General features: G+C 54.5%; 1 protein-coding gene across 1 annotated transcript; it reads right to left on the bottom strand.

The window, feature by feature from the left end:
• Window positions 1-3,374: 3,374 nt before the first annotated feature.
• On the bottom strand, window positions 3,375-5,143 carry LOC143384799 (tryptase beta-2-like). The gene is made up of 6 exons (XM_076839940.2): window positions 5,081-5,143; window positions 4,841-4,901; window positions 4,505-4,676; window positions 4,117-4,382; window positions 3,812-3,975; window positions 3,375-3,743 (listed from the first exon to the last, which is right to left on the bottom strand). The coding sequence occupies exons 1-6, from the start codon at window positions 5,123-5,125 to the stop codon at window positions 3,579-3,581; spliced, it is 873 nt and encodes a 290-aa protein (XP_076696055.2). The 5' UTR covers window positions 5,126-5,143; the 3' UTR covers window positions 3,375-3,578.
• Window positions 5,144-13,265: the final 8,122 nt, after the last annotated feature.

The following is a 13,265-nucleotide window of genomic DNA, read 5'->3' as shown; positions in this document are numbered from 1 at the left end:
AGGATGTCCTGCCCTCACATCCGTCCTCAGGTCCCATGCCTCCACCACAGATCAGATGGGCAAAGCCCCCCAACTGCCCAGACCACGCAGGGCTTCCTCTCTGGCTGGGGCCTGATGACTGAGCTGATTAGGGGCCACGGGCCCAGCCTGGGACTTTCCCACCCGCTCCCCAGCCCCATGCACAGGCTGGGGTTGGAGGGCCCCACCAAGATCCCCAGGGCAGGACCCCTCTTAGGAGTGGGGAAACCGAGGCAGGGTGGCAGTCGTCTGATGGTGAAGCAGGCTGTGGCTCCGCGAGGCACAGGCCCGGCCCCCCTCACGCCACCACCTGGTCCTGGCTGAGGCTCAAGGTGCATTGTAAGGGTCTGAGCTGGGATGGTGAGGAAGGGAGTGTGCTGGGTGGGGCCCAGCCTCCCTCAGATGGACCACCCCTGTGAGGTGGCCGAATGGGACAGGGAGTTGGACCTGCCTGGTCAGCACAGCACAGGGAAGCAGGGTGGGGTCCAGGTGTGCCCAGCCCAGGCTGCCATACCCAGCGCCCAGCAACCCCACATTTCCCAGTGAGGGTGGGGTGCAGGGTCTTCAGGGAGCCAGATCCACTGAGACCCGACCCCCAGGAGGGGACTTCAGGGCCTTCACCTGTCCCAGCTCCATCTTTGGGGACTCCATTCCCCTTCACGCTGCTGCCTGAAGAGCCCTTGACACCCCAGATCCCAGGCCTGCTGTTGTGAAAGACACCCCCAAATCATCCTGTTGGTCCCCTTGGCACCCCTGTGACAGGTGCTGCTTCCTCTCATCTGACAGAGGAGTTCAGGGAGGGGGCAGCCTGGCCTTGGCCATGCCCCCACCTCGAAGGGTCAGCTGCCCAGGAGCGGGGGAGGTCATTGGCTGCATCTGTCTGCAGTGAGCTGACCATCTGGATACTGTCCCTGGGGAGGAGCCCTGGATGGTAAAGACAGGGGCTGGGCCCCAACCCCTCCGCCTGGCCCTGAGATTGGCAGCCCTGATAGGGCCAACGCCCACTTTTATCTGTCAACTGTGGCTGGGCTGAGGTGGGATCCAGAGCCAGATAAGAGTAAGGCCACCCTGCCCTCTTCTCTGGGTCTGCCCCCACCCCCATATGTCACCTTTCCTGGGGAACCTTGGTTCCTTGCCCCCACTGTGCACAACCTACCACTTTGCTGAAGGATGTCTGAAACACTCACAGGAGGTCACCCCCGGACCTGTGGTGACCCCAAGAGAGATGGGCCATGGGGTGAAGGTGGAGAGGAAAATATCTCCAGGTTTATCTTTTGTTTTTGATAGTCAGACATCAAGTTTGTCATTGAAAATTAAAACCAAAAGGAACACTAAAGAGGGTTAGTACTTCCTTCCTCACGATTCTCATACCTAAAGAGACTGAGGGGCTACCAGAGCAGGAACAGAAGCAGGAGGGTCCAGATGAGGAACTGGCAGGCCATTCAGATCCCCCAAAAATTCGTTTCCAGAGATTCTGCAGATTAAACCAACATCTTTGTTTTTGTATTTGATGACTGCAAGGAGAGAGAAACAAATGTTTCTTTAGAAAATATCTTCTCTGCTAAGGGTAGTTGTGCACACCTACAATCCCAGAGCCTTGGGAGGCTGAGGCAAGAGGAATGCAAGTTCAAGGCCAGCCTCTGCAACTTTGTGAGACCCTAACTCAAATTAAAAATAAAAATAAAAAGATCTGGAGAGGTACCTCAGAAGTAGAGCACCCCAGGTTCAATCTCCAGTACCACCACCTACCCCAAAAGTTTCTTCTTGTCCAAAAGTTCTCAGAATCATCCTAAAGGAGGGTACTGTCTTATTTACAAGCATGAGCATGTTTAAATACACGATGCACACAGGGCCTGGGAGCAACCACAGCACTCCCCAAGGACCCAACTGACATGTCTATCCTGAAACCTTGATGTGGACAGTGGGTCAGAAGCCAGAGCCCCTCCCCAGCAAAGGAAAGGGTCAGTGGCAAACAGAGGGTTCCAGGAGGCACACCTGGGCCCCATCTGTCCACGAGCTCTCAAATGTGCACTATTTATGGGAGGAAGGGGCCAGCTCACGGTCTGCACACAACATACTGTGTGCCTGGAGAGAAGGCAGGGTTGGACGTCTGGGGAACCCTGCAGCCCAGCCAGGAGCCAGGAAGAATCACCCGGAGCTTATGGAGCCTAATCCCAGGAGACTGGATGAAATGCAACCCAGCCTGACAGCAGCACAGAACAGGAGTCCCACAGGGAAGGGCGCAAGGCCAGGGTGAAGGCACAGCCCTCAGGGCTCCAGCCCAACCCTAGAGGGGGGCAATGGAGCTCACAGCCCCACCAGGACCCAGGTGTGGAACAGGGCCCCTTGCAAGAAAGCACTGCCCTCTTTCATAATCATAAAAACACAATAAACCTCACAGGAGGGTTTCTGCCACTGCATGTACAGAAGGCGGAAGGAAGGATGAGGAAGCACATGAACCCTGTTCATGCTATGCCCATGAACACGTCTGAAGCCCCAACAGGAGGAGAAGGCATCCTGAGCCCAGCCACTGCCCTAATCAAACCTGCCAGATGCTGGGCACCTTGCATGTCTGGACAGCTCAGCCTCCCAGTCCTGAGGGCCTGGAGTCAGAAACCCCAAAGCCCATCTGCAGCAGCTGGACAAGGCTGCCACGCAGGGCCCTGCATGGCAGGGAGAAGGAATGACCCCTGCTGCACTCAGCTGTTACAGGGGCAGCACTCAGGGAGGGGCAAGCCCTGGAGGTGCTCCAAGCAGACCAGAGAACACTGGAGCTACGCAGAAGCACCTGACAGGGGGTTAGGATGGGGAGAGGTGGGTGGGGCTGGGCTCTGCAGCTGCCCATGCTCTCTCCACCTGGCCACAGATGCTCTCTGTCCTCTACCTTGCTCCCTTCAGCTGCCCACGTTGTTCTACCTCCCACTCACCACACAGAAACAAACCTGTGAGCAGGGCACTGTGGCACACACCTGTAATTGAGGCTGAGGCAGGAGGATTGCAAGTTCAAAGCCAGCCTCAGCAAAAGTGAGGTTCTAAGCAACTCAGTGAGACCCTGTCTCTAAAGAAAATGCAAAATAGGGCGGGAGATGTGGGTCAGTGTGCCCCTGAGTTCAATCCCTGCTACCCATCCCCTGAAAAAAAAGAATAAAAAAGAAACAAATTTGTGTGGAAGAGAAGATGGCCTAGGGACAGGCATTGGTGAGGAGGCCCTACTCATGACCACAGACCAAGTCTCGGGGCCAGGGACCCCATAGCTACATCCGCTGCACCCAGTCGCTACCTGGACCCCTTTCTTCCCTAGAGATGCCCTTAGCTAAAAAAAAAAAAAAAAAAAAAAAAAACAGTGACCACCATGATGCTTTCTCTGCGCTTTAATGAGACACAGTAGCCAGGAGGATTAGCACCTGCCACCTACAGGCTAGGAGGCAGGTAGAGGGGTTCACAGGGCAGGGGTAGGGGGATTGGGAAGGTGGGGTGATGCCACCTGGGAAGGAAACAGTGTGCTGAGGCAGGAGAGGACTGATGATGCCTGATCAGGATGGCAACCCTGCCAACCTGGCTCAGGGGACCTTGGGGACGTAGCGGTGGATCCAGTCCAAGTAGTGGGTAAGACGGGTATAGATGCCTGGCCGGTTGGCATGAGCACAGCCCTCACCCCAACTGACCACGCCCGCCTGCAGCCAGGCACCCTTCACCTTGCAGACCAGGGGCCCTCCAGAGTCACCCTGGGGAGAACAAGAGTCAGTGCCGGGGGCAAGGCCCACGTGAGGGGGTGCGGGAGACAAGGGCCCACCTGGCAGGAGTCGTGCCCTTTTTTCCCAGCACACAGCATGTCATCACGGACAATGCGAACGCTGTCCCCTGTATAGAGCCCTGTGTGGTACTGTGCGTCACAAAGGTGGTTTTCCACAATCGGGACTTTCACCTGCTTCAGGGGAAACGGTGGTGGGAGGGACTCTGGGGTGAAAGAAGAGGGAGCAGCCTCAGGAGTTGTTCAATCAGCGCCCTTCCCTGTTCCACAAAGGGAACCCCCAAGCCTGGGGCCATGGTGTGGTCTCGTGCCCCCCTACCCAAGCCCTCAGTTGTCCAGCCACCCACCGCCATCATGCACATTGCCCCAGCCTGTCACCCAGCACGGTGTCCCCAAGGGGAAGGTCTCCGAGGCAGGGGGCAGGGAGATGGGGTGAACATGGCTGGAGATGTTCACAGGATCCTCAAGCTCCAGGAGAGCAATGTCCGCCCCGTCCTGGGCAGTATAGTAGTTGGGGTGAGGGATGATCCTGCTGATGGGCAGCAGCTGGTCTCGGTAGTAAAGGTGCTGCTCTCGAAGCTGTACCCGGTAGAACTCTGGGCTTATGATTTCTCTGGAAAAGGAGAGTCCTGCTCAGGAGGACCAAAGTGGCCCCAACCTCAGAGCCTCCAGAGCATCTGGGGCCACAGGGTGAACCAGGCCCGCACCCCACCCCGCAGGCCCATGGAGACTCACGGTCCCACGCAGTGAGCAGCAGTCAGCACCCACTGTGGGTGGATGAGGGAGCCTCCACACACATGCATCCAGTATCTGATGTTGAGTCTCAGACTCACTTGCCAGGGCCACTTGCTCTCAGGGGCCTCCCGTCCTCCCACGATGCCCACTCGCTCCAGAGCTGGGCCTGGGGCTGGGGCAGGGAGCACCCTCAGCACCAGGGTGCAGCCCCACCCTGGATCAGCCCTCCCCTGCCTGGGACAATGCTGGGCTTCTCAGAGTCCACCTGCCCCAGCCTGTGCAGCAAGGAGTAGGGGGCAGGGGGCAGGGAAAGGGCAGGCCTAGGGCAGGACTCACCAGGGGCCCCATGGACCATGCTGCACAGAAGAGGCAGTACCAGCACCAGCAGATTCAGCATCTGGAAGGAGTGAGGATGGGGCATCATGAACCCAGATGGATCAGGTTGGCAGATCGTGGAGCAGAATGGAGCCAAGGCCCATGTGGATCAGAGCACTGGTCCAGACTAGGGGTCTGGGGTCTCAGGGATCCAGGCATGGGGCACACAGATGTCAGGGGCTCTGAGTGGGGGACACTCACCCTGGCCAGTCCCTGTTCTCCTCTACACAGCCAGCTCCCCTCCATTTATCCTTCCAAACCAGGCTAGGGTCAGAGGGCCCTCCACCTCCAATCCAGATGTGGAGGAAGTAGATGACTCAGACCCAGGGCCACCATGTGACACATGCCCCCACCAAGATGTCCATCTGATGTCCACAGGCCTTAACGTTGGGATGCACAGGCAACCACAAAACCACCCCCAGGGTGGGATGCTGGCTTCTCAGGCTCTGCCCAGTGGGAGTATAGGGATGAGAGGTCTCCAGTCTGCTCAGGGTCTGCCAGGTCCCCTGTGTATGGGGGCTCCCAAATGTTCCGTGCCATGGGCTGGGCACTGGGAATTGAGGGTCCATTTCTCAGTTGCTGGATCTCTAGCACCAGAATGGCAACACCTCCCAGCTGTCATGACTGGGCTCTTGTCCCCTCCTGCCCAGGCACAGAGGACTCCCTAGGAGGCCTCAGGAACAGTGGCATTCAGGGACCATTGCTGTCCTACCCAACATGCATCCCCAAGATGAATGCAGGGCATATGTCCATGTCTGTGGGCCACCCTCAAAGGAGCCATGCACAGGATGACACTCTCACCCCACCCAAGTTCCCTGATCCCATGGGATCAGAGACTCAACTTGAGGGAGGATCACATCAACAGCACCATGAGTCTGGGTCAGGAAGGGGCTCTGCTGCTCCCCATCAAACTGGCTCCACAGAAGAATCCCGCAGGGTGGTCTCCGGCCTTATCTGTGCAGCTCTGGTGTCCAGAGGGTACCTCATTATCTCTGCCATCTGCACTTTATCTGCACATCAGATGGCATGTGGTCAGAGCAGGATAGCAGAAAAGGCCTGCAGCCAGCAGTCCTCCCCGAAACCTCTCCTGCACCCCTCCCAAGTCCAGGGATGATCACTGTCCTGCCTGTCCATATGCCCCTCCTCCTGACACACTGCTGCTCATGGGGTACCAGGTGGGCTACCTCCTCACCTAGGATTCCAGGACCCCAGCCCTTTGTCTGCCTCACTGCAACTTCTGGGCCCCCAGCAGAGGGCAGTGCAGGCCCTGCCCCCACCCTGCCCTCTGCACACCCCAGGGGCAGCATGCAACCAGCAGGGGTTGTCCTGCTCAGCGACCTGGCTTCCACTCATTCTCTAACAAAATCCAGAGCCCTCTCAAGGGCTGGCAAGATGGAACCAGAGGAGCCCACAGGGGGCGAGAGGATGAACAGGGGTGGCCGGACACACAGAGGGCAGGAGCTGCGGGCATTACTGAGTCAGGGGCTCTGGACCCTTGCCCTCCAAGGGATGCTCCAATTGGCTCAGGCCTGAGATGTAGACCAGTCAATAGCTGTGAAGGTGAGGTCCCTGTGATTGGCTGTCACTGAAACAATCAGGGGCTAGAGGTGATGGAGCCTCTGGTCTATTTGCTGGGAGCCCAGGGTGGGTGAGCAGTGACTGCTGCCCTGGCTCTAAACATCAACCTCTGCTGGAGGACAGCCACTGGTCTTAGGGTCACTGGAAGTGACACCCTCCCAGAGAGGCACTCAGTCACTCTCCCCTACACCTCGAACTTGCGAGCCCCACCACCATTCCCTGGGAGGGGATATATCCTCCTCATCTCTCCTCTGGGTGAGGCTGTTCTATTGGAGGTGGGATTGTTGACAGAACTAACTGGTGGTGCAGATGCAAAGGGACAAGATGGGTAGAAAGCCAGGTGGGGGGAGGGGGACAGGACAGCAGGACAAGTAGGGGTGAGAAACCTACACTGCCTCGGGACATGCAGTGGGGAGAGACCCAGGCTGCAGAATATGTGAGGCAGAAAGCCAGAGAGAAAGGGGATGGGGGATGGATACGGGGGTGTTTGAGGAGCAAATGGCCACAACTTTACATATTTGGTAAACTATAAACAAACAGATCTAACACTCTCAATGAGACCAAATAGAATACAATTAAAGAAAAACAGGCTGAGGCACATCACATAGGGCTGGAAATCAATGAAAGTCTTCAGAAACTGGCAGTCAGCAGATGGTTGGAAGCCATCGTCAAAGGACTACTAGAAGGAAATGAACTGTTAGCTTGCTGAAAGACCATTGCCAGCACCTCCTGACACCAAATTGTCAAAAGAAGTTCTGCAGGAGAAAGAAAACAAGAGGTGACATCTAGACTCACACCAAGAAAGTCCTGGAAGTGGAAATATCTGTAAAGTTGAAAGACATATTTCTCTGTCAAAAACTTAGTGATGGTGGCATGGGAGGCTGAGGCAGGAGGATCGCAAGTTCAAAGCCAGCCTCAGCAAAACCAAGGTGCTAAGCAACTCAGTGAGACCCTGTCTATAAAGAAAATACAAAATAGGGCTAGGGATGGGGCTCAGTGGTTGATTGACCCTGAGTTCAATCCCTGGTACCCCCACCCCAAAAAATACCTAGTTCATGAGGGGCTAGGTGTGTAGCTCAGTGATAAAGCACTTGCCTAGCATGTGCAAGGCTCTGGGTTTGATCCCCAGCAACTCTCTCCCCCAAAAAATATAAAAATAATTGACAACTTAAAGTAACAACAAAAACAGGACAATGTGCTATCTTTATGCCTAGAATTTAATTTTTTAAAAAAATTCTGATAGAAACGATATTGACTTTCAAGTTTTGATTGATTGATTGTGGTACTGTGGATTGATCCAGAGCCTCACTCTCGCTAGGGCTTCCAAGATCATTTTCCAGTTAGTAGTGGATAATATTCAGAACTACAGCTTTTTAAACCCGGTGCGATGGCAAGCCTATATCCTAGCAGCTTGGGAGGCTGAGGCTGGGCGATCATGAGTTCAAAGCCTGCCTCAGCAACTCAGCGAAACCCTTTCTCTAAATTAAAAAAAAAAAAGGCCGAGAATGTGGCTCAATGGTTAAGCGCCCCTGGCTTCAACCCCTGGTACCAAAATTAAAAAAGTTAAAAAGTACACGGTCTGGGGCTGGGGCTCAGTGTTAGGGCACTCGCCTAGCATGTGTGAGGCACTGGGTTTGATCCTTAGCACCACATAAAAATAAAATAATAAAATAAAAATATTGTGCCTACCTATAACTAAAAAATAAATATTAAAATAATAAATTTAAAAGTACAGCATTTTGTATTTCGTTATGCTCCATAGCCTTGCCAAGTTAGTCTGCGCCAGCGTCTGTGAGACCCTTCGGATTTTATGTGCGCCAATCATGAGATTCACGGTTTGTAGTTTTCTTCAGCAAAGCCAAGCTATGTTCGGAGCGACGCAGTTCCTCCTGTCTCCACCAGAGGGAGAGCCCGGCCGTCAACGCTGGGCACGCGCTGGACGCAGCTGAGCAGTTGCACCATTAGGATTTGCTGCCACGATCAAGTTATGCCACTGACCCAGGTCTTTTGGCTTCGGCGGTGCTGGGGGCCTTCCAGGACTGCTAAAGGGCGTGTGGGGGTGGATGAGACTGAACAGAAAGCACCGGGGTCGGTGGACCCTCCTACCAATACCTTGGCAGATAACTGCACCTTCTCAGCCTTCCTTTCCCTCCAGGAAGAAGGCATTATTGGGCAGGGACTGAACTGGTGACAGAACCCGGACAGGCCTAGGATGTGGCCCTTGCCCTCTCTCTGCTCTGCAGGGATTAGGATGGGGGGGTCATGCAAATCGGAATCAGGGGTTAGTAGTGTGGGAACTTTGAGTCAGGTTCTGTGTAGCCAGCATTTGGCCACCAGGACGCAGGAGGCCAGCAGCAGCAGCAGGAAGACCAGCAGGAAGAGCCCAGCCAGGAGAGGGGGCCAGGGGAGCCCCCCAATTCTGGGGTGAGGATCCAGTTCACATGGGAATGTGGCTGTAGGCCCCAGGCTGGTAAGGATGGACACAGCCTCGCCCCAGCTGACCACGCCAGCCTGCAACCAGGTCCCATCCACCTGGCAGGCCAGCGGGCCTCCAGTTATCCTGGAGGGCAAAGCAGGGTGAGGGCCAGTGTTGTTAGTGGGGAGTCTTGCTGGACTCCAGGCCCCAAGCCCTCCACTGTGCCCTAGGCTCACCTGGCAGATGTATGCCAGCCCCCAGCACACAGCATGTCTGGCCTGAAGGTGCTGCCATCCATGCTGAGGTAGGCCTGTGTCCACCATGGAGGCCTCTGCCTCCTACAGGCTTTTGGGGGGCCACAGAGGCTCTGGGGAGGGGCAGGTTCAGGGGAAGCTGGCCACCCCTGTAGTAGCAGAGTGGGGGAGGGGATCACTCCCCTCAAATCCTGCTCCCTTGTGGCCCGGTCCCACACTGACTCTGGGTCAGACATGTGATGTGAGATGACCGACTGTAAGGCTGCAGGGATTACAGAGTTGGTGTTGGGTTCTGGACCTACACATCAATGCACCCAGCAGTCAAGAGAGACTTGCACACACCACCAACTACGTTCCACAGAAGAAAAGGATATCATCTTTCAACAGACATGACCACATCTACAAGTCTGCACAGGAGACAGAGTCTCAACCACTGGTTCCTCACACCATAATTCACAGAGGATCATAGACCTAAAGTAACAAGCAAAGTCACAAAGCACAAGAGAACCTCCCCTACCTTAAGCGCAGAAGGGACTCAAAGCAGGAACCTAAGAAAAGGCTTGATATGTCGGGCCACACCCAGCTTGAAAACTAGGAAAACCAGAGGCCATCTGCAGCCCAGGAGCAAGGTACCAGTCCTGTGGAGGACAAAGGACTTGCACCCTTTGTCCTGGGGCCTACAGCCACATTCCTAGGTGAACTGGATCCTCACCCCAGGAAGCAGGGCATGAAAGGAAGAGGAAAGAAGAATTCTACAGCTCTGTGACAGGCAGCAGATCCTGCGGAGGCAAAGTGAGGGGCACACGCAGCCACCAGAAAGGCATGAAGATACCCTTCTGCAGGGAGCTGCTGGGGAAGTCACCGAGGGTCCTGCCATATACCACCAAAATGGCTAGAGCTGTAACAAAGGGGAAGCCCTGCCTGCTTCTCCTCCTAGCCCCTTTCCTTGGAGTCAGTCCTGAGCCTCAGGTCAGGCAGTCCAGGGGAGCCACAGGGCCCAGAGTGAGGTCAGAGTCTGAGCAGGAGAGCCCTGGGGGAGGCAGGACTGCTGCTCATGGGGGAAGAATTAGGTGGGGGGCTGCCCAGGATGGAGAGGGGGCAGACCTGATGAGCCATGGGATAGGACCACGGCCTCAGGCACGGGTGACAGAGAGAGCTCATGGCTTCCTGTGCAGACACGGTGAGGAGGGAGTGTGGGAATGCACATGTGCACACCTGCATGACCCCATACATATCTCCTGAGAAGGCTGAGAGCAGAGACACTCCAAGAGCAATGAGAAATACCCAACCCCTGGATTTTGGTTTCTAAATACAATCTACCACTGAAAGGAACTGGGTTTCCTGCAAAAATGTCCAGATCAGAGGAAGTAAAAAAGGAGCCAAAAGTCATCTTGTACAAGGAAATTCTCCAAGAGAAATTGAGACCTGTGAAAAAGACCTAGAAGCTGTGCATGGTGATGCACACTGCTAACCTAGCTACTCAGGAGGCTGAAGCAGAAGGGTCACAAGTTCAAGACTGGACTCAGCTACTTAGTGATGCCCTATCCCAAAACTTAAAAGATTTAAAAAGAGTTGGGGATATACCCTCAGAGGTATATGCTCAATGTCTAGCAGTGAATAAAAAAAAAAAAAGAAAAAAGACATGGAAGCAAATTTGTATGAGCCCCCAGAATCCCCAGATCTGACTGGCATACCACATTATAATTGGGAAAAAGAAACAAATTAAGATTTGAATAAGGTAGGATGTCTATGTGGTCATAAATAAATTAATTAAAATTCTGATGAGAAATCAGCCACTTACATAGTCTTAAATCTCCCCATGAAGTATGTATTAGTTACTAAGGGGAAAAGAGTAAGGGGCCTGGCAGTCCCCCCTTATCCAGCAGTGAAAGTGGACAGCAGGCTGGACACCCTCAACAAGACGCAGCACTCAGTCCTACCTGTGATATTCTTGCCAAAAGCATAGAACTTCAGTCTACTCATGAGAAAGCGTCAGATGGCCCAGCGTGAGGGTGCCCTGCAAGGTGCTGGCCTGAACTTCTTAGAAGCCTGGGCTCAGAAGAGTGCAGGAGACAAAGAGTCATCTCTGTCAGCCAAGGAGCCACCTGATGTGCCCTGGGTTTTAGCAGGTCCTCTGGTCCTGCTGCCCTGGGGCAGTGGGTAGACTTCCAGTGACAGGAGCCACCAGGATGCCTGTGACTGTCTCAGGGTTCAGGAGGCTTGGGGTGGTGCTGTGGGCAGGTACCTCTCCTTTAAAACCCGCCTGTCACTGGAGTTCTCAAATGGTCCAGAACTATGTTCCCAGAGGAGCTTAAAGCAACCCCAAGTCTGAGATTGAACCAAAGCCTGACAGGACCAAGTGCCAGGAAGTGAGGAACGGCCAGACTGCCAGGGAGAGGGTGAAGAAGGACCAATCTCAACAGTCGTTTTTGTGTATAAGCGAGCTCCTTACGTGGAATGGTGGAACCAGTGAACCTGCCTTCGTTGGGCAACCAATTTAGACATTTGCTAATGAGGAGAAATCGGCATGGATGACACCTGTCATTCAGAGCTAACAAGTCCAAGGGTTTAGTGCATTCACCATGGTCTGCAGCCACCTCCAGGCAACTTGCAAACATTTCCACCACCACCCCCGCCAGAAAAAGCAGACCCCGTCTCCCCACTCTCCTCCAGTCTGCCATCTCTGTGGGTTGACCTGTTCTGCACAATTCCCGTGAGTGGAGCTCCACAGTAGACCTCAGACAGTTCATGTCTGGCCTTAACAGAAGGCTCTCCAGGTTCATGCACCACCTGTCAGGTGAGTCCCAGGGGACTCATTCACCACCTCCAGGAATTAGCCAGCCCTGAGGGGCAGTCTCCCAAATGCCAGAGCATCAGGAATGTGGGAAAGGGCGTAGAGGCAGCCCAGCACCTGTGTTCCACCTTCTGGCCATGTTGATTTCTAGGTGTTTTAACCTTTTAGATGCCATTGTAAGTGGAATTTTCCTACTTTGGTCTGTAACAAATTTTATTTTTTATTTTTTGCATTGCTGGGGATCAACCCCAGACTTCATGCATGCCAGTCAGGCACCTGCCACTGAGCGGCCTCCCCAGCCTCTGCAGCCGCTACACTTTCAGAAACGAAGTTTCCCTGTGACTCAGCTATTCCACCCTAGGGAATTACCCAAGAGAAATAAAAATGTAGCTCGGGGAGAAGACTTAAACAATAATGTTCACTTCAGCTTTATTGTAACAACCCAAGCAGGAAACATCAAAGCCCATCAGAAGGACACAGGTAGGTGAACCATGGTACGTGCCTGGGAGGAACTACAGCAGGGAGGGGGACATGGACGGCCCTGGACAGTGGGGGCATTGGCTGTGAGGCTGGGGGAGGACCAGGCACAGGGCCAGTGCTCCCTGGAGAAAGCTCCCACAGGGGTGCAGGTCCACAGCCCCCAAGCTGCTACACAGGGTGCTAGGACTGATCTGTGGAGCACAGGAGGGCTGGTGTCTTTTAGCAAGCTCCGGGAGGGGCTGGCGTAGCCCCTGAGGTGCTGGACCAGGAGAGACTCAGGACAGCATACAGAGGGAGTGCTGCTATAAATAGACACACATCTCCTTCCCACGTGGCACTGACTACCTGTGCTCTGATGGCAGAAGGCCAAGAGGCAGTGACACCCCCTAGCAGCAGGGGCACGTGGCCCAGTCTGTTTCCAGTGCCTTTATCACTGAAGGGAATCAGGGGATAGCTGGCCCTGGGCCCCTGGCAGGAGATGCACAAGAGCCACGGCGTCTCGCACTAGATGCAAGAGACACTTTAAGACCAATTGAGCCCCTGAAGACAGGCCAAAACAACCAAGGCCACAGATAAAGGACTGCTGGGCCCTGACCCAAAGCTTAAGATCAACGTTCATGAGTCCAAACAGATACAAATGTGTAACTGAATTAATAATCAAATTGGGAGAAAGAGCTCAGTCTCCCTCAGAATTCCACAAAGGGATGCTTCTCCAGAGGTGAGGCATGGCCACGCCTCACGGCTTCCTTCTGCACAGCACTGACCAGACTCACCTGGGGAGGCAAGCCGGCTCAGTGGACACACCTGGGCACTCTCTCCACCAGGTGAGCAAGACGGACTTTCACAGTCACATGCGCCCACGAT

The sequence above is a fragment of the Callospermophilus lateralis genome, chromosome 19 (genome assembly GCF_048772815.1).
Source record: "Callospermophilus lateralis isolate mCalLat2 chromosome 19, mCalLat2.hap1, whole genome shotgun sequence".
In the NCBI taxonomy this organism is placed as follows: Eukaryota; Metazoa; Chordata; class Mammalia; order Rodentia; family Sciuridae; genus Callospermophilus; species Callospermophilus lateralis.
Note: the sequence above shows the minus strand (reverse complement) of the source record. Positions and strands in the feature narration are given on the sequence as shown.